The following is a 27,498-nucleotide window of genomic DNA, read 5'->3' on the forward strand; positions in this document are numbered from 1 at the left end:
CACAGAGAAAAGTGGAATCACCTGGTGGAGGAGTCCCAGAGACAGGAACTGAACATAGTCCCTGATTTCTTACCATAGGGTTAGTAACTGAGATGCTGACAACTGCAGAAACTAGTAGTAACTTTGTTTAAGAAAGCAGGTGAAAGATGGGGAGACACCTGCCAGACTACTAAAGCCAAGATTCTGAATGGACATTGTGTCAGAAGGGGCAACCTTTTATACAACACAAACGGCACATGTGAAAATGACTGAAGAGAAATACTTTAGTTACACTCCTTCAGGCAGTTCTAATCCTGAAGATCAGTTATTTGAAAATGACTTTGATACACAGATAATGGTGACTGCAGGATTAACAAGCTCTAGATAAAGGAGTAAGGCAAAAGCAAGTGAATAAATATGGAATTTGAGAGTTTTTGAGATTTTAAACAAACATGAAGATTTCAAAAGATGGTGAAATTATGCTACATTTTTAGCATACATTTTAGCATACATTTTTAAGCTATATTTTTAGATATAATTTGGTATTATAATGTGTTGCAGGGTTTTGTCAACCTGAGTTTTGACTAGTTTACAAGACAGTTTTTGTGTATGCTTTTATTTAACATAGTTTCACACACCTCATATTCTTGCAAAATGTAAATTGTCAATGTCAAAGAGTGAGTAAAGATATTTGAGCTTTATACCCATTTCTTTATGCTTAGCTCTTACAGACCACAGTGAAATACATTTCAGGGTAAATATTGTTCAAGATGTAATTTTACAAAGGTGTTTGTGTCAGACTCAGTTGCCCCCAAAATGATGAAATACCCTGGAAGTAAAAACATAGAAGACAAGTTATTAAACAGGACAGCTGTTTACATTTCAGTAAATGACAAAAATCAGAGTATATGTTTAGCATGTTCTGCTTTGTCCTGTTTATACAGTTTAAGGCCAGAATCATGTAATCATTTAGTTTGACCTACATGATATCCCTGGCCACTAACTTTTCTGTGTGGCAAGTTCAACTTCTTTATTGGGATACAGTATTTATATGTTATTCATACAGTATCTATATGTTATTTTCCACAGAGACATCTTGTGTTATTAGGAGGTTTCCAAAGAATAAAATACAGCTTCTCTCCACATTTTGTGCCAATGATTATTCACTCCCACTGATAACATTTCTAATTCGAATTTGCTGAACTTCAGCTTCCAGACATCAACTCATCCATTACCACTGCAAGATCAAACAGCCTGTTAGTTTGTGGTATTTTCCCCCGTGAAAGCATGTATGTGCTGTTACCAAGTTGCATCTCTTTTTGCAGCATGGTAAACGGTCCAACCTCTATTTACACAACCCTTAAATCAGCTTTGTGCCTCATCACTTCATTCTCATATTTTTCGGGTGTGCCAGCCATGTAGCATGTGCCATGTGCCATCCCATGGCAGCCAGGATAAAATAAACTCCCTTCTCATATTTTATGTAGAAGTTAGGCAACCAGTTGTTCATGTGTTCAGCGTGTGCTTTATTTACATCTCTTAGTGCTTGTCTCCTTTAATCCAAGTGAAATTGAACCTGTGTCGGGGGAGGTTTAGGTTGGGCATCAGGAAACGATTCTTCCCCCAGAGGGTGGCTGGGCATGGAACAGGCTCCCCAGGGCAGTGGTCACAGCAGGAGCCTGACGGAGTTCAAGAAACATTTGGACAGTGCTCTCAGGAACATAGTGTGACTCTTGGGGACGGTGCTGTGAAAGGTGAAGTGATCCTTGAGGGTCCCTTCCAACTCAGCATATTCCGTGACTCTGTGAATGATATACCAAGTCTTCTTGGCATCTGCAGGGCAACAACAAACGCGTTTTCACTCACGGGCGGGCTGGAGCAGCGCCCCACATCCCGCCACCCGGGAACACCGGCGGGGACGCGTGGAGCCCCCCGGGCACGTACCAAACACCGGCGCCCGGCTGGGGAGCAAACGGGGACATGCGGGCGGCTGGGGCTGAGCTGGGCGCCGGGGAAAGGCAGGGGGCGGGCGGGGAGCGGGGCGGGGGCGGGCGCTGAGGCGCTGAGGCGCCGAGGCGCTGAGGCGCTGAGGCGGGGCGGTGCCGGCCGGCGGGGCAGCCCGGGAGCCGTGCGGGGGTGCGACCGCTGGTGTGGCCGATGCTCGGCGCCGCCTCCCCGCCGGGTCCCCTCCCTCCCTCTCGGTGCCTGCCCTCGCCAGCGAGAGGCGGCGCGGAGGGAGCGTGCGGTACCGTGCGGGCAGCCCCTGGCCCCAGCCGAGCCCAGCCCAGCCGAGCCCCCGCACCATGCCGGCCGCCGCGCCGCCCCCGCTCCACCCCGCGGCGGGCGCCTGCTGCCACTGCCAGGGTGAGTGCCCCTTCCTTCCCCCTTCTCCCGACCCCTTCCCCGCGGGCAGCCCCTGCCCCGCACCCCGGGACCCTGCTCCCACAGGTGGCCAGCCGGGGGCTCGTTTCGGGAGGAGGGGGCGAGCTGGCGGCGCGGCGCCCCGGCTGAGGGGACGCGGGGAGGCTCCGGCGGTGGCGGCCAAAGTTCCTGCCCAGCTCCTTGCGGGGGAAGCTTTCGGTGGCGTTTGGGCTGGAACTGGGGGCTGGAGAGTGACGGAGTAAGGTGCTGTGCCTCTCGGCCGTGGGTCCCCGAAGGTGCGGAGTTGGGGTGGCTGTTTCACCGGGTTCCTTTAATTACCTGTATTTTGGATTGAAGAGGAGCCCCCTCTCCCCCCGGTTTGTATCGTGGTGGAGACTAGTGCGGTGGATTCGTGGGGCAGTGGGGTGCTTTGGGAAGCGGAACAAGGGGCTGCTATGCACGGAGAGCCATTCCCTGCTGCTGGCTGCGGGTCACTCCGTCTGCCGCTTTCCCAGCTGCGGGATTCCCGCACAGGCAGCCGGGCGAGTACCGAGGCAAGCTTGGGAGTCTGTCTGAGTGGGAAGTCAGCGTTTGCTGCTCCAAAAGGCACGCACGGTGTCGTCTGTACTGCCATACAAATTGAAGATTTGAAGTAACTTGCACTCTTAATAGTCAGCACGAGTGTACTTCACTTGGAACGAATGCTTGTGGGCTGCTGAGAGCACAGTGATGCTCTGCAAAAAAAATGTAAATGGCACGGAGTGTAAGAGTTTTACACCATTGCACAGTTATGTGTTAAAACACACTCGAGGCTGGTGAAGATTCTCTCAGCTGGGAAATCACCGCGGTTGGAGCCACACGGGTTAGAGACACTGGCTCAAAGGATGGGGAGGGCTCTTGTGTCAGATGGGGCTGCTGGGACATGCTACCACAGACCAGACCTCTCTCGGGAAGAATGCTGGCTGTGCCCTTGCATCCCATGCTTCTGTAGTTATATCACTTGTGTTTGTTCCTATTTAATAAACTGAACAGATATTTATAGGAAAACTGCTCCATAACTTTTCACTGTGCAGTGTTATTTTCTGCCTTCCTCAGGGTACATTCAGTATGCAATGTCAGCAGGACTGGACGGGCCACTGATTTGAGCTAGTGGAGTGTTTTTCAGCTTGTGAGACCCTCTGTTTGGGAACAACCCCATGAACTGAAACTTTTGCTACACCAACTACTAAAAGATTTCCTTTTTAAAAAAAGAACAAACCCCAAACCAACCCCTTGCAACAGCATAAAAAGTTTCTAGCTCCTTCCTCAGAGCATTTAGATTGGAACCCATCCTGTGTGAGGGTAAAGAGTTTATCTCCAAACCTGATTATTTGTTATGTATACCTTTGATACCAACTTTATTGAGAAATGAAAATGTGCATATATGTAGGTTTGCATGCAAGTTTTTCTTCCCACCTTGTTTCCTTTCCCTTTAGCCCTTTTTTCTCTTGATGCTTCTTGTATTTTTTTATATGATCTGAATGCAGTTTTGACACTTTGAAATGCTGAGAACTCAGCAGACTCCGAAAACAGTCAGCAAGTGAAATGAAGCTTACGAAACATATTACAATTGCTTTATGTAGTAGAAGTGCAGTTATTAGAGCAACTCAGTCATGCTCTTCTCAAGAGGTGACTGCATTTTATAGTTTGGGAAGCCCCCCTTCAGCTCCCCAGATAAAACTGATCCCGCTGAGTTATTCTCCTTGTAGTATAATGGGTGTGGATCTTCTGAAATAGCATGACCTTTCCCATGAAAATTTTTGTAGGATGTTCGGGCACATCAGCTGAGAGTTAGCTTCTGATAAATCTCCATCTGTGTCTTATTAACCTGAATTGGCTAATTGGACTTAAACTGCCAGCAAAGATAACTTGGTTTAATTCAAGTTAGTGGCAGCTGTTCAAGCCTCTAAATTTGAGCTGTGCTAAAATTACCTTGTCTTTATTGTTTTTTTTATACTCAAAGTAATTACCTTGGGCATGCTAGTCTGACTTTTGAATGTATCTTTATCTGGTAGTGTCACTACACGCTTTGTATCTGTTTTCACTGCTGCTTTTTCTGGTCATGTTCTGCAAAGCGTCACAATTTTGGCATTGGCTGGACTTACAGCGTGTGGTGACTAAGGGAAGTTGTGTGGGATTCATTTCCCCATTTCTAAGATTACCTAGCTTAGTTTGTTTTCTGCAGAAACATCTATAGTTTTGTAAAAATAAGGGAAGTTTGTGGTCCTTCTTTCTTTTCCAACAGCTCTAGGGCGAATTGAGTTGGTTTCTGTCACTGATTTTCTCATTTCCCTTAACTTGATGATTCCTTGACATTTAACAACATTTGAAATTAGTGTTATATAGATTTTCTTGTAAATATAATTAGAATCTTTCTTGTAAATATAATTAGAATCAGAACATTATGGTGATTTTAACAGCGTCAGATCTGATCCAGATCTCACTGAAGCTAATGTGAATCTTTTAATTAGCTTCAGTGCAACTTGGATCAGAGCTGAAAATGTGGTAGTTGAAGAGGTGAATGTGACATTTCTCTTTGTAACAGTATACTGTTTTCCATGTTTTTCTCTATTTCGTGGTATGGGGTCAGTCCTTTTGGAGTGTTTACTACATTTTGGAAATAATGAAAAAAGAGCAGGACCTATTGCCTTGATTGATTCTAATGTAAATTTGGAGTTTTGTTATAATGCTTGCATGTAGTCCATCTTACCTAGCAGTAGTTGGCTTTCACTGCAAACATGCCTGAAAGTCAGGCATGTTTACCATCTTCCCTTTGTTGCTAGCATTGTTTACTCAGTCTAATTATTGCATGAATGCAAAACAATTATGCTATATATATTCGTGGAGGAAGCTCTCAGTAGACATTCTGAAAGCACCATCTCCCACTCCATCAATAGTGCTAGCCTGTACATATTCTCCAGGTTTTAGTTTTCTCATCACCCCAAATAATGTAGTTAATGGAAATGCTGAGAAATGTCTGGTGGTGTGAAAATCACGATCTTTCTACTTGTCATCGTGCTTTTGAGTCTAATTAGCACTAGGTTACAGTTTTCCCTGAGAAACCCATTTTCTTTTATAAGTTCTGTGAAACAATTTATTTTGCAGTGTTGACTTTAATATACAAGTCTCTTCTGAGAAGTGGTTCTGTAATAATGGGGTTGGGAATTCTACTTCTGTTATGTGAATTAGCATCTCTTAAATGTGCTATATATACAAAGAAAACTTCTGTGTGATTTCCTCTTTTGCAAACCAGATGGAGAATCAGACTCTGGCTGGGTCTTTCCTTTAGTTATGCAACGAGGTTATTGGTAATAAAGGATCTGGAAGCTTAATTAAACTCTCAGTGACACCTCTGCAGGCTCTTTTATTTTCACTGGGTTTGCTCAGTTGCAACCGATTAGTCATCAAGTTGAGATTTAGGAAGCAATGCAAATAAAGTCTCCCACAAGAAGAAACAGAATCCTGCTCCTTTGACTGAGGTATTGTTGGCTAACAGGACTAAAAAGCAGTTGAAAGCTTACTTTGTAATGGAACATGAATAATTAATTTGAAATATATGGTACTTCAGGAGCCAAGAGCATCAACGTGAAAGTGAAACTCCCTGTACAGTGAGCCTTGAGAAACACGTGGAGGGCTTTGGCAGATGGATTCTGGCAAATGCTACAGTTGTGTAAGATGTTTTTGTTTCCCTCTGTCAGTTCTGTCCCCCTCCTGAAAGATCCTTGATGGAAGGCCATGGACTGCAGAGTTGACTTCCCTGGTTACTGGGGCAGACCCTAAAGCAGTCAAACTGCACAAAGCAGCCATAGCTGCTCCCAATAAAATACACACAGCCTGTCATCTTTGAAAGAAATTAAATAAATGAGCAGTTTCATAATATTCTTTTTTTGGTTTTATGCAACTTAAACCAAGCCTCACACCTCCAAAGGCACTGATTCATTTCACGTGCAGTCTTACATTTCACATAGCTCTTTACAGATTATGCATCTGTATACTTCTCTATAAGACTTTTCTTTATGCTTGCTTTTTAATTTGCTACCCTTAAAATGTCAGGACGAAGATAATGAAAGTGGGGTTCAGCTCCAAAAAAAAAAAAGAGTAAAAATTATGGCACTTGTGAGTCATTACCAGTCTCCATGAAATCTTTACCTTCATCTGCTGCTCTGGGTGTGATTCAGCTCAGTTTAACACTAACACATGGCAGTAACCATCTGTGTTTGCTGTAAATATTTTATTTTTTAATTACAAATGGCTTGATTTAGAAAACCTGAAATTGTATAGTGGGGTGGTTGTGGGTCTGCAAGAGAAGAAGATAAGCACCTGGGGAGGTAATTTTTGCCCAACCACTGTTGCCAGGTTGGAAAGGGGAGTGCAACACAGAGAGAAAACCAGGCTGCCCTGCAGCAATCCAGACCCTGCTGGTCCCTTCTTGGAGGAGCTGGACAGGAGAGCACCAGCAAGACTGCAAAGGGGCTCTGAACATTTAGTGAAGGAGAAGGGGGTGGGGGCAAAAAAGGCAAAGAAAACTCTAAGTTTATCTTCTTTGAGGAGAAAGAAGGAAATGTGGTTGCTAAATGTCACCCATCGTGATTCTCATACAATAAATATGGTCACATGCTGTGGCAGGCTGAGCCTCCTACAAGCATTTTGCTGTGGGATGACACTCACACTGGGGCTGGGGGTGTCACAGAGGCACCATCCATCCTCAGAATAGAAAGCCCAGACCTCATGTAGCCACCAGAAGGGTTCCAATGTGGGCATCCCTCAGGCTCCCTCCCTCTGCTTAAGTCCAACCAGCTGCAAAGTTTTCCCATCAGATTGTTATTCTAGACAGTCCTTCCCAACTTAGGAACTCCTTTGCTGCAGCATTGGCCTGACTTTAGCTGCTCTGGTGCTTTTTGTCCTGTAGGCTCTCCCATATACTCAGGTCTGTGTCCCAAAATGGGCAGTGAAAAGGGAGTGAGATAAATAGCCAGAGAGAAGTGAGTAGACTCACTTAATTCTTTCTAGTGTGAGAGTCTGGGGAAGAATTAGAATGGGCTCTTATGGGACTGACAGATTTGGGGATCTCTAGTTTGCAGTTTGCATGACACAATGTATGTTTATTCTTAAAATAAAAAGGAGATGTGCTGAAGGTGAGGTGTACAATGCAAAGTTTTAAAGTCTTCTTGCCTGCCCTCGTGAGGTCAGGGAGTGTGTCCAGAGGTGCATGTCTCCCATAGTCCTGCAGTCCAGGTGTAGCCACTAAGGACATTTTCTTTCCTTGCAGCTGACACTTTGGCAACTCACTAATGGGACCAGACACATTTGGCCGGGAGAAACTTTAGTTCTTTGGTGACGTGTGGGACAGAAGGAACCCAACTTGACACATAGCTGAGTTTGCAGGGCTGACAGTTAAAGGAGAAAATAATATTGCATGTGAATTTAAGCATGCTTGATGTGATATTGTGAAAGATAAAGAACTTGGAATGCCATCATACTAATTGTATATGATTTTTTAGAGCTAAAACTGTATATTTATGAGATAGAGAAATTATTCTGATGTTTTTTCTTTATGTGAGCCCAAATTAGTTTTTCTTCAGTGAACTTAGACCACTGTCTGAACTGTTGAGTGATTTTCATTTTCTACAAATTTGGCTAGACTGGGTCAGCAAGTGATCTCCACTGCACTGGTGCATATCAGACATGGAAATGCCCATTAAGGTAGTAGAAAAGATGTTATAGAAGTTAAACTGATAATTGATTCCTTCCTTTTATATTTTTTTTTCATTGTGACAGTATTAAAACTGTTTTTGAAAGAATCCAGCTGATAAATAATATTCATAACATTGAGCATGGTTTTGTTTTCCTTCTGCTTCAGTAGCTAATGCAGAGAAGAATGCATGCAAATACCATGATGGGTTTTTTTGGGTTTTTTAGGGTTTTTTTTCAAATTCAATTGATGTAATTGAATAAAGTGCAATTTGGTCATCTGAAAAGACTGTGCTGCTTTTATTTGGTTTAGTAAACCATGGTTATAATACTATATGATTTACAACAGTGTTTTACTGCATAGTATATTTTATAACTGCCTTACCGTCAAATGTATTCTGAGTACAAAAGGCTTGTTCAATGTATTTCTTCAATGTATTAAAAAATGTGTTTCTACAAGGCCAGGTACTTAAAATCTAATATTATTCAGGTTACAAAGTCAAGCTTTTATAACTATTGATTAGAGCTGGTATTCTCCCAACCCATGTTCCTGTGCATTAAGATATACACATTAATTACATTATCAGATGCTGCTTTTTTTATCCCCAGGGGCTCTGTCTCCATCAGTGTATGTGATGGACAAAGCTTTCCTAATGAGCATCTACTCTACTGTTTACCCTGGCTCTTCGTGCCTCCTGCTGTGTGTTTTTTGAACCCTGCTGTTAATACAGGGTTATTAACTTGTGGGCTTTTCTGTCATGGTTATTTCTACAGTAACAAATATGGATTAGCCTATCTGTGATACCTGCAAATGGAGGGCATGTACTGCATTCAGTGGCAGCCAGGATGCAGAATATAACCCCAAAAGTACTTTAATCTGGGGAAGAAAACAATTTGAGATTCCCAAGTCCTGAATTTTGGGATGACTTAGCATTATCTGTGTGTTGTGTTATATTACCTTGTCTGAAGTACCTCTTCCAGCATATGCCCTTGCAGCTGTGAGCACTGAGCAGGTTTGTGGATCAAGTCTCAGAATGTTGTTTTGGCTACCAGGCTCTGATTCTCTCTGAGAAGTATAGATTTGGTTGATTGCTTTGAAACTCAATGGAATCAGTTGAGACAAATCCAGTTCTTCAGGGCTGCACTGCCTTAAGCAAAGAAACTGTTCTTCCTATATTTTTTCACACATTTTTCAGCTCTTCTAGTTACATGTATTTTTATACAACACAGTCCTCAATCCAGTTTACCTGTAAAAGACAATCCACTGTATGCTGGAGTAGACATTAGAAAAACTGTATACACTGTTAAACTCATGTATGCAAGGAGGAAAAGAATTCTCAAAATAGAATGGTTTGGGTTGGAAGATCATCAAAGATCCTCTAGAGGCTACCACTCTGCCACAGACAAGGACACCTTATACTACACCAGCTTGCCAAAGCCCCATCTGGAACACTGCCAGTGATGGGGCATCCACAACTTCTCTGACAACCTGTATCACCACCCTCACAGTAAAAATTTTTTCCTCATATCTAATCGGATTCTTTCCTTTTTCAGTTTAAAGCCATTCCCCCTTGTCCTACCACTCCATGTCCTTGTAAAAATTTCCTCTCCAGCTCTCTCCTAGGTCCCTTTAGGTACTGACAGGCCACTCTAAGGTATCCCCAGAGCTACTGCCTTCTCCAGGCTGAACATCCCCAACTCTGTCTGTCTTCATAGGAGAGGTGCTCCAGCCCTTTGATCACCTTCATGCCCTACTCTGGACTGGCTCCAACAGGTCCACATCCTTCTTATGTTGGGGGTCCCAGACGTGGATACAGCACTCCAGGTGGGATCTCAAGAGAGTGGGGTAGTGGGGGGAGAATCACTTCCCTTCACTTGCTGGCCATGCTACTTTTGATGCAATGCAGAACTTTAATTTTCTCCTGTCTCATTGAGGGTCTTGCTAATGTTCTCTTAATGCAGTCACCTGTTTGTGTCCATGTAGTTCTTCCTGTTCTTTAAAAAAATATAAATCAACATAAGCTAATATGGCAAGTGACAACAGAAGCAGGTAGATGTCCTTTATTGAGAACTTCAACAGAGCAGACCATGTGAGGATAGTTCTGTTGCTGACTTCTGAACCCATCCCTTTGTCTGAGTTTGGCATTCTACCTGACTTCTTGGTCTCACTGTCATGTTTTACTGCTTCCCTGTTACAGTTTCCATCTGCTCCCCTTGTGTCAGTAAAGTTCAGGGAAATTGCTATCAGCCAGTATAAAAGTTCATAGGAGCTGCTGTGTGTCAGACAGTGTCTGACCATGGCACTAATTGCTTCGTTCCTTGCAGTCTGTAACAATCCCTCTTTTCTCCTAGCCTCCCAGTCCAGTTCTTCACCAGGTTTCCTTTTCCACTTTCAATTCCATATTTCTGACCTGAGTGTGCATTTGGAGCTTGCTCAGGCTGGAACTAGCAGCAACTTTCCTGCTGCATTTGACACTGTCTTGGTCCAGTCCTTGTGAAATTTTACCTTCTTTCTCTACTCAGGATTTTATCTAGTCAAAATTGATGCAGTGTCTTTGCCTCTTGTTGTTGCTGAAATAACCACCGGTCCTGCCTCAAGCAAAATCTCTGCCCTAAAATGATGTAAAACATAAGGGGAGGCTAGAATGAACAGCAGGGGAGGAAAGAGAGGGTATGACTCCTCAGAGAAAAATTCACTAGTAGTGTTTCTAACAGTGGGGCTGTAAATAATGTAAAATTTACTTGCTGTAAAAGGATGCCTGTGATCATGTTTTGTTTCTGTGCATCTAATTTATTGAACTGGGACTTGCCATGCTACTGCTTCAGACTTGGGTGCTAATAGTGTGCACTAGCCCGGGAAGGTGCAACTTTGAATAATTTACAGCAAGGAGAAGAGATCAAGATGGCACATGTCTAGAGGACTCGGATGGCATCCTGGAACCGACGGCTGATGTGCGCTGGTAACCTGTATGAGCTACCTATTTGGCTGCTCTGAGTTTAGTGCCAGAGGCTTTCTTCATACTCAGGTATTTGAAGATACTTGTTAGGACTGTGAAATGAATCAAGGGTTTTCTGTTCCAAGTAAGATTATTATTATTTGTCTTTCTCTTTCCCCCTATGGTCTTTGTTTCACATGCCCTGAGGAGGAATTTTTTAAGGAAGAAACAGACATTTGTACTGCTGTCCTTTCTCTGCCCACTTGAAACAGTGTTTTGTTTATCCCATATTGGGACCAGTATATCAGAACAACTCCCAAATACACAGTTTCTGTCCTGTACAAGTTTAGATGCTGCTAATGTTTCGGGGTGTTTTAATGGATTCTTTTGTAAGTGGAAGCCTTCTAAAGAAATTGCAGGACTTAAATAACACCAGCTTATTCACCGAAAGCAATGCCATACCTAGATCCTATTTCACTGCTGCCTTCTGTTTTAAATTGTGTTGTAAAACTCCTTGTAAAAATTTAATTCCCCTTCAACCTGTGACTTGATAGCAGAATGGTAAACTATTCAGTTAATTACTGAAACTGTGATCTCCAGCAGGACAGCCAAGGAGAATGCAAGCTGAGTGGCAATATTTTAATTAATGAACAAAAGCTTGTGGACTGGCCAAGGGAAAGGATAAGTTCTGAAAGACAAATGGCAGCAATACATTTTTTGGTTGCAATAGGTGACCTCTGGAAAACCCCATTACTCTACTGTTTTAGCTGGTGTAGCCAGGAAATTCCTTAAGAGATAGATTGATTGACACTGTATACACAACTTCAGAGCTTAAGTCTTCAGAATTCACTTAATTCTACTCCATGTCCAGAGTATGATCCAAAACACTCCAAGGAGAGGTCATCTGGAGGAATTTTTGTGATTTCTTCCCATGCTTTCCCACCCTCCCCACCTCCACCCCCAGAGTGGGATGAACTGTGATGATCACAAATGATTTGTAATTTTTAAAGATGAACCACGGAAGCTGTGCTCCCTGCAAGGAAGCACATTTTCTCCCTAGGGACCACCCATGCTTTGGTCATAGCTAAATTTCTTATTTATGCTACCTATTTTAGTCCCCAAATCTCAGTTGGTTCCATCCTCCATGCTTCTCTAGGGACATGGTGTGAGCGTTTGCCCTACAAGATCATCATGTCTTCATCATATGGAGCTCTGTATTGCTCCATGAGTTCCAGTTTTCATTCTCCTGTGCCCGTGTGCACAGTTTGGGTGGCATGCAGGGTGTGCTTGACCAGCTGTGCTGCCTCACCCCAGCCCATCCACAGCAGCAGCCTCAGCATCCTCCTTGGCTATGCTGCACCATTGATAATCTGTAATACACTAGAATATAGGGGTGGATGTGTATACAGATAAAACTAAACACGCTCAACAATCCTTCTTAACATTTCTCAGAAATATTTATATTTAATAATCATTAGCTCTCAGGAGGACAGCAAAAGAAAAAGCACATTTTATTCGCAGATGTATAATTTGCCAGTACTTGAACTCATTGAAGTGTGTTTCTCATACCACCTCCCTCTTCCTCTTTCTCCCACTTGTGTGTAAATATGGAAACAAGATTTTGAAGCAATATAAATTGTAGCTATAGGATTTGGGTATGTGTGTGACCTTTGAAGGCTTTCTAGAAATGCTTGTTACCGCTTTAAGCGTGTGCACTTTTCTGACAGGTTGAGGCTTGCTTGTTGTGTATCAGTTAAATATAGCATAACTGGAAAATAACAGAAATTATGACTGAAAGAGTGGTAACAGGCAACTGAAGTGAATTTTTAATTGTATGTAACATATAGTCATTGGGACCACCACTTTGAGAAAATTTGACACTTCCCTTTTTCCTGGAAAATATTAGAAGATTCTTCCGTACATTGATTTAAGCAGTTATGTCCTTTATCATCATAGAAAAATATGGAATTCTACTCTTATTCCAAACATTGTTATATATCAACTTGCAAAATGTTTTTGGCTAGCAATCAAGTCAGTGTAAAAAGTACAAAACATTCTTGTATTGTTCTTAATAATGACACAGAACTGCTCTTATTCCATTAGTTGCAGAATTAAAAAATAAACTTGGCTTCTCCTTAAGGCTTAGCCAATTTAGTGAAGAAAGGAAACGTAATTGATGCCTGGGTAATTGAAACAATCAACAGCACAACCAAGCACTTATAATTGGTGGTTTATAGAAAGGTACGATAATAGCAGCATGGAGAGGGAGAAACATCATCTGACGGGAAAAGTCATTATTAGTGCACCATTGTTTTTATGTTGTACCAAAATTATGAGCAGTAAGAATGTCACTCACAGTTCCCATAAGCAAGATAAAGCTTTGATGACAGTGGGTATGCAAGAACCTGGAAACATTGATTAAATTCAGAGCTTCATCAGTTCCTGGTAACTAGCATGTTGTGGAGTTGATTTCAGAGAACTGTTACTGCAGCTGATTTTTTTTTTCCTCCATTCACAGTCAGCTTTATTCTGGGTGGAATGTAAATACGTGATTGTTGAAAAATCACTAGCACGTATGTAGTCATCCTTTGATAACAACAGATCATCCTTAAAAAGCAGAATGAAGACAGAAATAACTTGTACAACCACCAAGCATTAGTCACACCTAGCTCTTATATAATGCTTACGTCTTCAATCAGCATGCTGGCAGCTGGGCTTCTTTGTAATATTTGTTTGGAGAAGAAGCATCTATCTCATTTGGCAGGGGAAGAAAATGAAGCCAAGAGTTAAGGGACATGCCAGGGGGCACAGAGCGCTTAGCTGGTGAGAGTATTACAACTAAGGAGCGTCCATCATCCTGCATCAAGCAGAGCCCACAGCAGAGTGCATGCTATAGCGGTGTCTCCTCATGTGCTTCCAGCACTCAAACCCTGGCCTGTTGGATACACTGGTTTTGAGGCAGAGCTAGTGAATGCTCTGCTGCGGCACTTTTGCAGTTTTCCCTTTTGTTTGTTGTTCTAGGTGAGGAGGCGTATTTCTTTTTCACTCTGTTATGCCTTGATGGGAAGGACAAATAAAAATACATAGCATGACATACTGAAAATGGCTTTTCTTGCACTTGAAAGCCAAAATGTAGTAGGCTTAATCTAACACCAAGACAAACACTGATGTGTGCAGATTTTCCTTTGAGGGTGTGCCCACTGCACAGTGACTATGCAATCATAGTCATAATAATAATCATAGTATGGAAATGGATGTGATTCTCTGGGAAATAAGCCATTGGCATACAGAAATTTCCTTGTAATGGTTTGGTAACCATTCTGGCTGTTCCCTTTTGTCTTGGTCCTGTCAGTTCATATATTTTGAATGTTTTCTTCCAACTGAACTTCAAGGCTATTAAAGGGCGAGTTGGAAGCACTCTGTGATCTCATTCTGAAAGTTTATTTCTTAAAGCTGAAAATAAATGCACTGTAATCAGGTTTTAATCCTAGCAAGTACAACAGCTCAGAATACTTTTAGGGGAATTTTTTATTCTTAGCTTATTGTTGGTAGACTGGGAATTATGTTATAGCTTGGTTTGTCCATAACCATATGTTATGTTTTCAGTTCCTCCATTTCACAATTACGTGTAACAAATGGTGCCATTTTCTTTGATGATGTTCTAAGATGAAATGGTAATGTCCTCAGAGAATATTCAGAGCTTTATGTGATTTTACATAATTTTTAGAGTAAAAAAGTCAACTCAAAATGTTGAAAACCGTGACTCCAATTATCGAACAAAACTAAGATGGCCTTTCTTTAAGATTAAATAACATTACTGTTAGATGACCTATAAAATTGCTATAAAAATTATAGCAAAAGTAATGTTTTTAAAAAATAATTTAATTTATTTAATTTGTTATAGAAGGTCCAGGAAAAGTTAAGAGGATGTAATTAGTTATAAAAATGTAAGGTTGCACACAGAGTGCCATCTGGTAGTAATTTTAAAACACAAGTAATTAGTTTATTTTGCTTCATGCAGTGTAATTGTGGAACTTGTTGTCATGGGGTTTACAGAGGCCAAAATTGCAATTGGGTTCAGAAAGGAATTGAGTGAGTTCATGGGAGATATGTTAATAAGAGAATGCTAAACAATCTGGATTCAATCCTGCTATTTTTTGAGGATTTCTGAAAGATGTGAGGATTTAGAAGAAAGATCTGTTAGCGTTCAATATTATTAAACTTTTAATGACGTTGGTCTGTCACAAAGTGAATTTATATTTTCTCACAAACTTGGCAATGATTGTAGGTACAAGTATGTGGAGATATGCCTTAGTGGTAATTAAACTTCTTTATAGGCCTTGAAGTAACCTACCATTTCTCTCTGAAGTCACAAACTCTGACATGTAAAAAACAATTGCTCTGGAAGGTCTGATGATGCAAAATAATTAACATGCCATCCCTTTGTTTGCTTTAGGACGCCAAGGCTTGTTGGACCATTCGCCACGCAAAGCAGGCTCAAAAGTAAAAGAGAGGAAACTACATGGGACTTGTCCTCCTGTTGGTCGTGGAAACTATGGAAAACCATGTGCGGGTGAAAGCAGCCCCAGGTCCCCTTTTTTCAGTCCCCGCAATGGTTTTCACACAATACATTCGGAGCACAGTCCTGTGAAGCCAAGGATAATTACAGTGGTGAAACCGGGGGGACGCACGCTCAGGAGAATAACCTTGCTTCTCAACAAGAGATCTGTCCAGACCTTTGAGCAGCTGCTGGCTGACATTTCAGAAGCTCTGGGATTTCCTCGCTGGAAGAATGACCGTGTGAGAAAGCTTTACAATCTGAGAGGCAGAGAAATCCGAAGTGTTCCTGAGTTTTTCAGGGAAGGTGATGCGTTCATAGCTATGGGGAGGGAGCCCCTCACTTTGAAGGACCTGGAGGTGGTATTACAAGAACTTTATCCTGAAAATCCTTATGCTACCAGTGCTGCCATTCAGCAGAATGAGGAGCAGTCCCAAAAGCTGAAGAGCAGGCTGTATGACAAGGCCTCAAAAGTAGACAGTGGCTTTGATGAGACAGAAATGACCAAGAGCTGCAGTGATGCCTTGTCTTCCCAGCTGGTAGCTGGACATGAAGGAAAAAGTCAAGGCAAGACAAAGCAAGAGGAAAAAATGAGAACCAAAAAAAAGTGGACTAGGGAGGGCTGGGATGGTGAGCATGGAGCAAAGCCTTCTAGAAAAACACGAGAAAGTGAAAGGTACCTTAACCATGAAAGGAGTTCTGAGGAGGGCTTAGAAGAGAGTGCAGAGGAGGTGCTGAGGTGTGAGAAGTGTGAACAGGAAAGGCAGGCCAGGGAAAAGTTACAGAGGGAAAGGCAGGCTGAGGCCTCATTTGAGAATAGAGACTTGAACACAGGCGCATGTCAGAGGTACCACGTAGAAAGAAATACAAAAGTCAGGAACTGCCGAAAATCTCCTGAAACTTGTCTGGAGGGTGAGGAAGTTGGCTGGAAAGACAATGGCAGTAGGAGGTTTTGGAAGCCGCTTTCTAGGATTGTTAATGAAGGGCTGGAGAAGCAAAAAAGGAGCGTTGAGAAAGAAAGGGATGTGGAGAAGCATGAAAACCATGGGAAGGAAGTAGTAAAAATCAGGAAGAATGCCGTAGAAGGGCTCCAGCTAGCTCATGAAGTAAAGGAAGATAATGGAAATAGTTGTTTAATGAACCAAAGTGGTTGGGTAAAGAAAGACAGGGATGCTGAGAAAAAGTCTAAAACACACAGGGAGGGCAGGGAGGGACAAAGGGCTAAAGAGGAAGCTGCCAGAAGAGAGGGGAATGCCACATGTAGAGAGAGTGACATGACTCGACGAGAAAAAACAGGTGAGCGCAGAGTGAATAAAGACGACAACAAGGCTCAGGGATTGGAAAGCACGAGCCGGAGGTATGCCATAAAAAGCAGAACTGATGTGGAAAAGCATTATGAGATTGGCAGAACTATTGGGGATGGAAACTTTGCAGTGGTGAAGGAATGTCGCCGCTGTGATTCCAATCAGATCTATGCTATGAAAATCGTTGATAAATCCAAGCTGAAGGGGAAGGAGGACATGATGGAAAGTGAAATTCTGATTATTCGGAGTCTCTCTCATCCCAATATAGTAAGCTTAATTGAGGTGTATGAGACAGAAGCTGAGATCTACTTAATCCTAGAGTATGTCCCAGGAGGGGACTTGTTTGATGCAATCATAGAAAGTGTGAAGTTCACGGAGCATGATGCTGCTGTCATGATCACTGACCTGTGTGAAGCACTGGTTTATATTCACAGCAAGAACATTGTCCACAGGGACCTCAAACCAGAGAATCTTTTGGTAAGTATTGTCAAACATTTCCTGCGTATGTGCTGGAATTTAATTTATTTTCCTTTCAGTTATGGTTCTGTGAATAGTTTTAAGCAAATACTATGCAGAAATAATGTGTTGTGGCAGGACTGTTTGGAAAAATGGGTAGAAGTTTGAAGTAAAATTACAATTGCAGTTTGCTTTACATAGATCTGCTGTGTATTGCAGATAGCAGTGGTTGCAGACAGGAATTCAAGTAAAAATTATCAGACTTTCAGGGATAGTGACCATTTGTATTTTTCAGAAATCAGACCTGTTAGTATGTCTTTTAGGTACCCAAGGATGAATAATAAAGCATGTTCCTTGCAGACTGAAATTTATTAAAATTGCTAATGTATTTATATTTTTCTAAAAAATTTATTTATTTATTGGACATTTTCCCCACTGCAATTGCATATCTTGCAGACTGCTGTGCTAATCCTCTACTATAGTGATTTCTATCTTGTGACAATTTATTTTCTTAGAAGCAGAAGTATTATGCAGTTGATTGAAATAATCTGACAGTAAAATGTTTTTGTGAATACGTTTGGTGAATGACATTACAGTCAGCTCAAATAATAACTTCATGCCAAAGAGAAAAATTCTTGTTTCCATCACATTTCTGAGGCTGCATTCTTTGCATCCAGCACTGAACTCAATAGAGTTACTCACATGTGTGAATATGCATAGAAATGTTTGTAGTATTGATATTCCACAACATACCCACTGTAGAACTGTAACAGTAAACAATTCTCCTTTGCTAAGTGTGTTAGGGTTCCAAATTTCCTGATAAACAGATAAATAGCAAGTATTTGCCAGTCTCTAACAAATTGGATTTGATCAATTAATATTCACAGTTAGCCAAACAAAGAAAATAATAGATTATTTAGTCCTATGGGGCCTTCAGTGCTTTAAAGAGAACTAATTTTGCACAGGGATCAGTGTGAATTTCTGGAGAAATGCAGCAGTGTAGTAACCTCGAGGAAATGCAGAGGTTGCACAAGGCTAGGCTGGAATAGTTTGCTTCCAAACCTTTTAACTAAGCAATGTCATCTATACTAGATCCTGCTATAAATCTTGCTTAGTTTGATGAAAATCTTTGGTATGTGATCTCTGTGTAAATGAAAGATGGTGAGTGCAACTGGCTGGTTTGCAGGAAGAAGTGGGCTCGTAGGGGCTGCCTTTGTGCTTCATTTGCCACAAAGTTTGAACAAAATGTCATTTAGAACTGTGTGGCTTTTTCCAGAAGCTGATTTTCCATTATGAACCAGGTCCTGCTCCTTTCTATTGCTGAAAATAAGCTAGTGCATGTGAAACACCTGAGATCTGATGCTTCATTTCCCTCTATAATACAAAATCATCACAGTGATGGAGATAAGCAAAGAAGGGCAAGATAAAGGTCTGTACTGGTTGTTTTCACATTTAGTTCACATAACTGCAAAACAGAGAATGCTGGGCAGTGGCAGCATTGGGTAGCACTGAAATAATCATGTTGCCTATTCTGACAGTCAGAATATATTTTTCAAGGACAGAGCAGCTCCCAGACTGTAGTTATTTTGTCATACTAGAACAGTGTTACCTAAAAACTGCAGGAAATAGAATTTTACCTGTTCTAGTTTCACCTTGCTGTTAATGTCTTGTGAACACCAGTATTAGACACCATGTACACAAAGCAAAGTTGACTTTGAAAAGCAAGTAGACTTGAAAAGCAAGTCTATTCAAACATGCAAATGAGTTTATAAGCTCTTGATAGTGTTGGGTAGGTCACCTGCTATCTAATAAACATTCCTATAAATACAGGCTAATAATTTGAGCTAGATTCTGGGTTGTCTGCTTTTTTAGTGTGCTACCTCTGTCTCTAAAGAGTGGCTGGAGCAGCAAAGTTGGAAGGAGAGCTACTACCAATCTTTCTATCAGCCAGTGCTGAACAGTAACAAACAGTATTGAAGCAAATTTCATGAGTTCATCTGCTGTTGGTGGGTCAGGAGAGGAAGCAGTGCTTCAAATTCCAGCATCCTGAAGATATGACCTTGTTTGTGGGATACTTCTTGTTACACTGAGAGTGTTTAAATCTGAATTAGTCTACCTAGACTTTGTACACAGAGGTCAAAATATAGGTATGTGCTTTTATGCTGTTGACTTTTTTGTCCTACTTTGGGTCTTCTTTTGGTCAGGTGAACTTTTAATTTCTTTATCTACTGTTTTTCCCCTTCAAGCAAATGGGAAATGGAAGAGAAATGATCCTAGGTTTATTTAACTAATGAAATGTGTATGTCTACTCTAAACCTGCTTTGTGTGAGAATCTAACTCTGTTCCTAATGACTTTTAAGCATATTGGCTCATTGTCATAAGAGATGACAGAGAAGCAACAATCTCATAACAAAAATATTCCCATAAGTTTAATGAAAATAAGCAACTGGGGAAAGAAGGAAAACAGTTTCTGTCCCTAGAGAAGGAAAGGTAGAAATATACTTTGATATCTAGTAAATTGTAAAATTATTGACACTGAAGAAAGTTAGAAACCTGGTTTAATTATTAGTTCACTGTGCTTCTGTTTCTCTTGTGGAACTGATCTCTAGTTACAAACTTCTGTACCAGGCCACCATCATCCTTTCTGCTTTTTCCCCTCTCCCTTCCTGTGTCTCCCCACAGCGATCAGACTCCTTGCAGCAGAGCTGTGAGGCAGAAGGGTGGTGACTTGCGCTACAAAAACAAAGTCTGTTTGACAGCTGGTGTGAAGACAGCTGCTACGACTCACTCCCATCTGCTAACAGAATCACCTCATTTAGGACTAGGTGTTCGGCAAGAAAACCTTTGCTGGCAAGGATGGGCAGTGTGGGGGGTTTGGTCTCACAAATGGGGCAGGCTTTGCTGGCAAGGTTTTTAGGTAAGGGACTGTTTAATTCTACAGCTGCTGGCATTTCTTCGCTTGTGAGTGAGACATTAATGCCCAAGTGTGGTGGTGTTTTTCCAGGTTATAGCTGTGAAAGACATAAAGTCACCCCTTTTTAGGGCAAAGGGAGAGGGCTGTATTTGTGATTGTGTACTCGTCTCCTTGTACACTTCCCTCACATGCTAATGTGGTGATTATTTAACACTCAACTTCATAAATGTTGAAGGTTTTAATACATTTGAGATTACCCCCTGCCCCTTTTTGTGTCTCTCAAGTTTTCATGTATGTTTGAGAACTCCAAGTGTAGCCTTTCTGCCCTTGAACTTTGTGATGCTATTTACATATATACAAAGCACTGCCAGTTTTCTGAGTACATGTGAGTACAACCACTCCTGTTATCTACTTACATGTCATAACTTCAAGTATGATAAACATACATATGAATTTTCTGTAACACTTTTCACAGAGATTCTTCTAGCTAGCAGCAAAGGATGCCTGAAACTCAAGTGTGTAAGCAATCATTTTTCTTAAGCTCTGTTTCCAGTATATGAAGTGTCACATGGGCCAGCTCACTTTCAAGGTGTCCATAAGAAGAAACTGTGCTACCATATCCATACAGAGAAATATTAATGTTGTAAGTCATCATCTTAAACACACTGATGGATTTAACAAGGTAGACATGAAATCAAACAAGAACATTAAGTACTGGGACAGGAAAGAAGGAGAAAGATTATTTTTTCTCTTCTTTGAAGATTAATTTAGCCTTATATTGTAATCTGGTTGCATGGCTGGGATAGTTAGAAATCCTCAGACAATATTCTAATATCCTACCACATGATCTGTATTTGAGAAAATAGTGAGCAGTTGACTATCTTGAGTCCAAGACCACCAGATGCTGGCTTGCCTTGCCATAACATAATTAGTTGTATGGCCTAAATTGGCTGTCTATAGAAAGTGTTCTGAATACTGGTCTTTGGTACCACAATTAAGTAAGTCTGTAGGCAGGCAGCCCTTTTAAATGGACTTTTGTAGCAATTCTTTGCAGTCTGGAGTGCAGAAATAGTAATAGCTGTCTTTTAGGTGTCACTGGGAAGGCTACTATGTTCATATAATGTTACTATTTTTGCTTTGTTCTCACCATTGCACAGAATACATACTGTAAACTGTCAGAGGTTAGATTTCTCTTGATCAAGTTGTATGTTTCTGTAATACTGCTATGAGTAAGTAACCTGGCCTGAGGAGTGAGTAAAAAGAACTTGAGGCTTTTGTTTCTACAGAGAAGCATATTTACATGCTCAAGGTGATGCCAGGTGATGGAAAGGTAGACAGGAGAGTAGCGAGTTGGGGATGAAGGGAATTCTCTGAGCTGGCTGAGTTTTTCTGAGTATAGCATCAGCGAAGCTGCTGGGAAGTTCTGGGCTGAGGTTTTCAGGCATGCTGACAGGTTACATGCTGTCTCTGAAGTGATTGTCACAAAGCTGTAAAAATATTCCCACAGTGCCTGCTGTTCCTACCTGCTTTGTGGTCAGGTAAAGTGAAAGCCCAGCGGTTTGTCCTGAAAGAACAGATGGTGCAGTGTTGCCACCTTGTGCTGCAATGGGAGATTAGGAGTCTGGCATCCTGAGAAAAGAAAAACAGTGCATTTTACAAAGCAAGAAATTTCCTGAAGATTTTGGGATTGGGATTAAGACCAGTGTGTTCCCCACCCTTCCCACCATCATGCTGTTTCTAAAAATATATATAAATATTTCAGTATTTTTTGCCTTAGTAGCATGCAAGGTAGTTGAAATTCCATGTAGTATATTTTCTTATACAATTTAAAAAAATAGGATAAGAAAATACATTCATGTTCATATTTTCATATTGCATATAAAATTGAGCATTTCAATTGTGAGTTTTTGTAACATCTTACTGCTATTACCCCTATTAAAATATAAATTCTGTAGATAGATGTTGTTCTAGAAAGCAAGTGTTACCTTTATAATTTTTTGTCATTTTTGTCAGTTTGTGTCCACAGTGCATGATGGCAAAAGGTCGTCAAGTAGTTGCTAATGTAATAGAGAAAATGGATGTGGCATTTTATCTTTTTCTTGCGGAAATTATGACTGCATGGCTGTAGTAAGCTTTATTTTCAGTTTCATACTGAAAAATATTTTTTCATGGAAGAACAGCAAAAAACCCCCCAGCAAAATATTTTGGTTAGTCAAAACTAGAAGGGTGCACAAGGGCACTGCTGGCTCAGGGACAGCTTGTTGTCCTCCAGGACCCCCAGCTCCTTCTCTGCAGAGCTGCTTTCCAGCAGATCAGCCCCAGCCCCTTCTGGTGCATGGGTTATTCCTGCCCAGGTTCTGGACCCTGCACTTACCTTTGTTGAATTTTAAAAGGTTCTGTCCTGCCTGTCTCTCAAGTCTGTTGAGATCCTTCTGGGTGGCCACATAGGGTTTTCAGGGATCAGTCATTCCTCCCAGTTTTGTGCTGTGCATTTTTTATGAAGAAGGTAAAAAGGGATTAGTAGGCTATATTGTGTCATTCTGTAATGCCAGACTTTTTTCTTAGAAAGAAAAAAAAAACGCACCACCAAAAAGTCCAAACACATTTTGCTTGATCAAAATTGGATGAGTGCTTACAACCTCTATAAAGATGATAAATGGGGATTAGTCATCTGTAATGTACAAGACCAAATTTTGTCCCATCTGTGCCCTTAGTTATCTGATAATAGAGACCATCCTGAATTTTTGGCTTTCTTAAGTGGTGTCTGATGGCAAAGTATGAGGTGTTAAAGCATGGAGTGTACCTGTCACATTATATTCCAATTTGTCCATTCAAAGCCAAGTCCAGATTTCCTTGGCTTTTTTTTGGCCATTTTTAGACATTTTAGCTGCTGATCTGTTCTCTGTAGTTCCACAGACAGATTTTAATTGAAAGGAAATTAATGACATTTTTTACCTCTCAAAGAGTATTTGAATGTTAGTCACTAGTATTAACCATACTGATTTATTTAATTATACCACTAAATTGTTTATGACTTGGCCTTTGAATATAGAATTGTAGAATGGTTTGGGTTGGAAGGGACCTTTAAAGGTCATCTAACCCAAGCCCCTGCAATGAGCAAGGACATGTCAACTAGACCAGGTTGCTCAGAGCCCTGTCCAACCTGTCTCTGTGTGTTCCCAGGGATGGAGTATCTACCACCTCTCTGGGCAACCTGTCCTGATTTTTCACTACCCTCTTCATAGAAGATTTTTTCCTAGTATCTAGTCCCTATTTTCTATCTTTCAGTTTTAAGTTATAGCCCCTTGTCCTATTGCTGCAGACCCTGCTCAAAAGCCTGTCCCCATCTTAATTAATGTCCCATTTAATTACTGAATGGCCACAATAATGTCTGTCTGGAAACTTCTTTTCTTCAGGCTGAGCAACCACACCTGTCACAGCCTTTACTCACAGGAGAGGTGCTCCATCCCTCTTTCCATGTGCTGAGGTCCCCAGAGCTGATGCAGCACTGCAGGTTTGGTCTCACCAGAGCAGAGCAGAGGGACAGAATCACTCACCTCCCTTTCCCTGCTGACCACAGTGCTTTGGATGCAGCCCAGGATATGGTTGGCTTTGTGGACTGTAGCTATACATTGCCAGCTCAATCCAGTTTTTCATCCACCAACACTCTGAAACCCCTCTCCACAGGGCTGCTCTCAATCCATAACCAAGTCCATACTGATACTGGGGATTGTCCCAGCTCAGGTGTAGGACCCTGCACTTATACTTGTTGAACCTCCTGAGGCTCAACCTTCTTGAGCTTGTTCAGGTGCTTCTGGAGGACATCCCATCCTTCACTCATCGCTCAGCCTGGGGTTGTTTGCCAGCTTGCTGAGGGTGTGCTCAATCCCACTGTCTGTGTGATTAACATATTTCATTTCTTAAAATAACACTTCATTAACTGCATTATAAAGTAATGCTAAAGACACGTGCATGCAAAATTAGAACTGGAAAAAGTGTTTTGACTACTTGCCAGATTGATATAGAAGATAACTTCTGAAAAGACCCAATTAGGAGGTCATTCTGCACAGCCGTATTTCTTCAACTCTTGCTGTGTGGTAACCATTACTAATCCAGTTTCAGGGCAGCAGGTAGAGTAGCAGAGTAATTTGGAAAGGATGGAAAGCTTTTGTTGGTTTGTTTTTTGTTGTTCAACCAGTTTGATGGAGATATACTTTTCATGTGTCTTGGTTTTAGCTGGTACAGTGCTGTACTTTGGATTCAGTGTGTGAGTAACATTGATAGCACGCTGATGTTTTGGTTGTTGCTGAGCTCTGCTTACCCTAAGTCAAGGAATTCTCAGTGTCCCATGCTCTGCCAGGTAGCAGGTGTACCAAAAGCTGGGAGGGAGCGTGGCCAGGGCTGCTGACCCAAAGGGACATTCCATGCCATGGGACAATATACTCAGTAAATAAACTGAGGAGAGTTGGCCAGTAGTTGCTGGTTGCTGCTGGGGGACAGGCTGGGCTGGAGGTCTGTGGGCAGTAAGTAATTGTGTTGTGCAGCACTTGTTTTTCTTGGGTTTTATTCTGCACTTTCTCTTGCTCTCTCTCTCCGCCCATCCCCCTTCTCAATGCAGTTGCTACCATTCCTGTTGTTGTTATTATCAAACTTTATTTCAATTATTAATTTTTTCTTATCTCAACACACTTTTTTTTGGGCTTTTCTCCCCATCCCACTGCAGGGAGAAGGGGGATGAATGACCAAGTGTGGTACTTAGTTGCTGTCTGGGGCTAAACCACAACATCAAGTGACACTGTAAAGTTGGTAGCTTACGTGGGACCATTGCATTTAAGCATAAAGACCACAGCATTCTTCTTTGCTTTCCCAGGGAAAAAGAACAGTTTATTTTCTCAAGAGGAAATAATAATAATATTTAATTGACTCTTGGTTATTTTTTGTGTTCCTTCTGTTAATTTCTTGGAAATTGCAGTGTGCCAGAGTTTGTAGAGCAAAGTTTTCTTTTTTCCATAATTGCTTATCCTCTTAAATAAATGCACCCTCTTAGTACATGGGGAAAAAGAACCATGTTCTGAAGACTGTTTCCATTATTAGTATTATTATTAGAACTCCTTCCTGTTTTATTATCTGCTTCCTTTATATTTTGCTCTTTTAAGATGCATCTGGACTAAGCATATATATATTTTGTTCGGGTATAGGTTCAGCACAATGCAGATAAATCTACTACTCTGAAACTGGCAGATTTCGGCCTCGCAAAGCAGGTTACAAAACCCATATTTACTGTCTGTGGAACACCAACGTATGTTGCTCCTGAAATACTTGCTGAGAAGGGTGAGTGTATACATTTATAATTTGTCATAAATCTTACAATCACACTGAACTTTCTAATAATGGAAATAGTCCAGAATGTTTCAACCTACTGATACATCTCTTCAGGGTAGGAGGTTGGTTAGCAGTGTAATTTGGGAAAGGAAACCTCTTGGTTTTAACAAACACAATCATGACATCAATTATATTTGCATTATTAATGTCTACGCTAACACTGACTTCCAAACAGATAAACCATAAGATATCATAGATAGTAATTGCTAAAGCGGGGAAATGGCCAAAAGATCATGCTGCAACCTAAGAGTAGCCAGCCCTTTTTCTTGACTGTAACCCTAACAACTTTCCAGAGCCCCTGATGATGCAAAATCATTGTGAACATATATGTTAAATTTACGTAACAATCCAAAACATGTTTGCATCACAAGGAATTTTGAAGATTTCATATCCAAAAAGATTCAGACCTGGAAAGAAGTCAGTTTTGTTGGTGACTCAGGCACATCTATTTCTGGTTTTTGTTCTGTGGAGCTGGGCTGCACATCTCCAGTTATATCCAATTTCAATGGAAACTTGGCACTCTTAGCTCTTTTTTGAAGGGAATCTGAGGATGACTATTTTAGAAATATGTGCTGTGTTTTCTCAGTTAGTCTCCAGTTGACACTGGCCTTGTGAGGCAGTGTTTGTGAAATATGTTGTGGAAAAGAGAGACTCTGTGAGAGCTGTAGCTAATAACAGGCAGCTTGTAAGTGTGATGTACCAGCCACTTATTGTTTTGCTGACCTCATCTTCTTGAGGAACTGAGCAGAGATTCTGTGTTTCTTTTTCATTCTATTTCCAAGGAACAGTTCCCTACCAGTTGTAAGTTTTCTTTCTAAAACAAGACTTATGGTTTGTCTCTTCTTCCTTAGGCTATGGACTCGAAGTAGACATGTGGGCAGCTGGTGTGATCCTGTACATCCTGCTCTGCGGTTTTCCCCCTTTCCGCAGTCAGGACCGCGATCAAGACGAGCTGTTTCAGATCATACAGCTGGGTCACTACGAGTTCCTATCCCCTTACTGGGACAATATTTCTGCAGGTAAGATTCTGCATTTATAGCAGATCTGAGAAGTGGCAGTCTTCTTTCCTGGAGTAGGAGAAACTCTTTTTTCAGGGCAGTGAGCTCGATCAGCATGGGGTGCTTTTCAGGTCTCTCTTGTGTGAATCTGTGCTTTAAATGTGGATGTAGTCCTCTGGTACTATTGAAGGCTGTGTTTCTGAGTATGAGTTCTGAATGCTTTAATGGATTGCTCCCTTTCAAGGCAAGAGTAAGGATTCTTCTTGCCTTGTTTTTATGTCTCTGCAGAAAAAGGTACCAAAATAATCACAAGGGTTCTGTTAGATTGTAAAAATGTACACAAAAATGTCAAAAGTTAAGAATGAAATCCTTGCCCTGCAGAACACAGTGTAGATTTTCTATTGACAACAGTGGGGTCTGCACATAGTAGTTTTTTCCTTCTCACAGGCTAGTATGGTGTCTTTTGTGCAACCTTCAAAATCAGAAAACCTAAAACTCCCTTGCACCCTGTACAGTCTTTTAAAGAACATATTCCACAGCATTCTACAACATTTATGCTCCTTAAGGGATGAGAGACCCAGTGCTCATTCCTGTGAATGTGAGCACTTTGCCGGATGCCTTCAGCACACTTTTGAGATTAAATTACTCTCACTTTCTTCTCTCTTTCTGAAGGGGAGAGTGACACCAGTCATGGAGACTTAATATCTCCTGTCACTAATTCTAACTCCAGTTGTTTGAATACCTCCTGGGAATAGTCACAAAAGTCATGGTAAAACTAATGAAAAAAAATAAGAAGGACATTTTGTGTGGGTATAACTGTCACCATCACAGAATGGGTAAGGAAGAAGAAGGTTGGAAGTGAGCACAGTGGGTCATGTGT

The 27,498-nt window shown here is 41.4% G+C and overlaps 1 protein-coding gene across 1 annotated transcript in view; it reads left to right on the plus strand.

The window, feature by feature from the left end:
- The first annotated feature begins 2,094 nt into the window (after nt 1-2,094).
- The window catches only part of DCLK3 (doublecortin like kinase 3), a 30,839-nt gene continuing 5,435 nt past the window's right edge, over nt 2,095-27,498 (plus strand). Inside the window, exons 1-4 of the mRNA XM_085051453.1 lie at nt 2,095-2,343; nt 15,463-17,345; nt 25,437-25,569; nt 26,472-26,639. Coding sequence (XP_084907579.1) covers nt 2,283-2,343; nt 15,463-17,345; nt 25,437-25,569; nt 26,472-26,639 — 2,245 coding nt within the window. The 5' untranslated portion in view covers nt 2,095-2,282. The remainder of the gene's footprint in view (nt 2,344-15,462; nt 17,346-25,436; nt 25,570-26,471; nt 26,640-27,498) is intronic.

This window comes from Lichenostomus cassidix, chromosome 2 (assembly GCF_008360975.1).
Source record: "Lichenostomus cassidix isolate B80296 chromosome 2, HeHo_3.0, whole genome shotgun sequence".
NCBI classification, from domain to species: Eukaryota; Metazoa; Chordata; class Aves; order Passeriformes; family Meliphagidae; genus Lichenostomus; species Lichenostomus cassidix.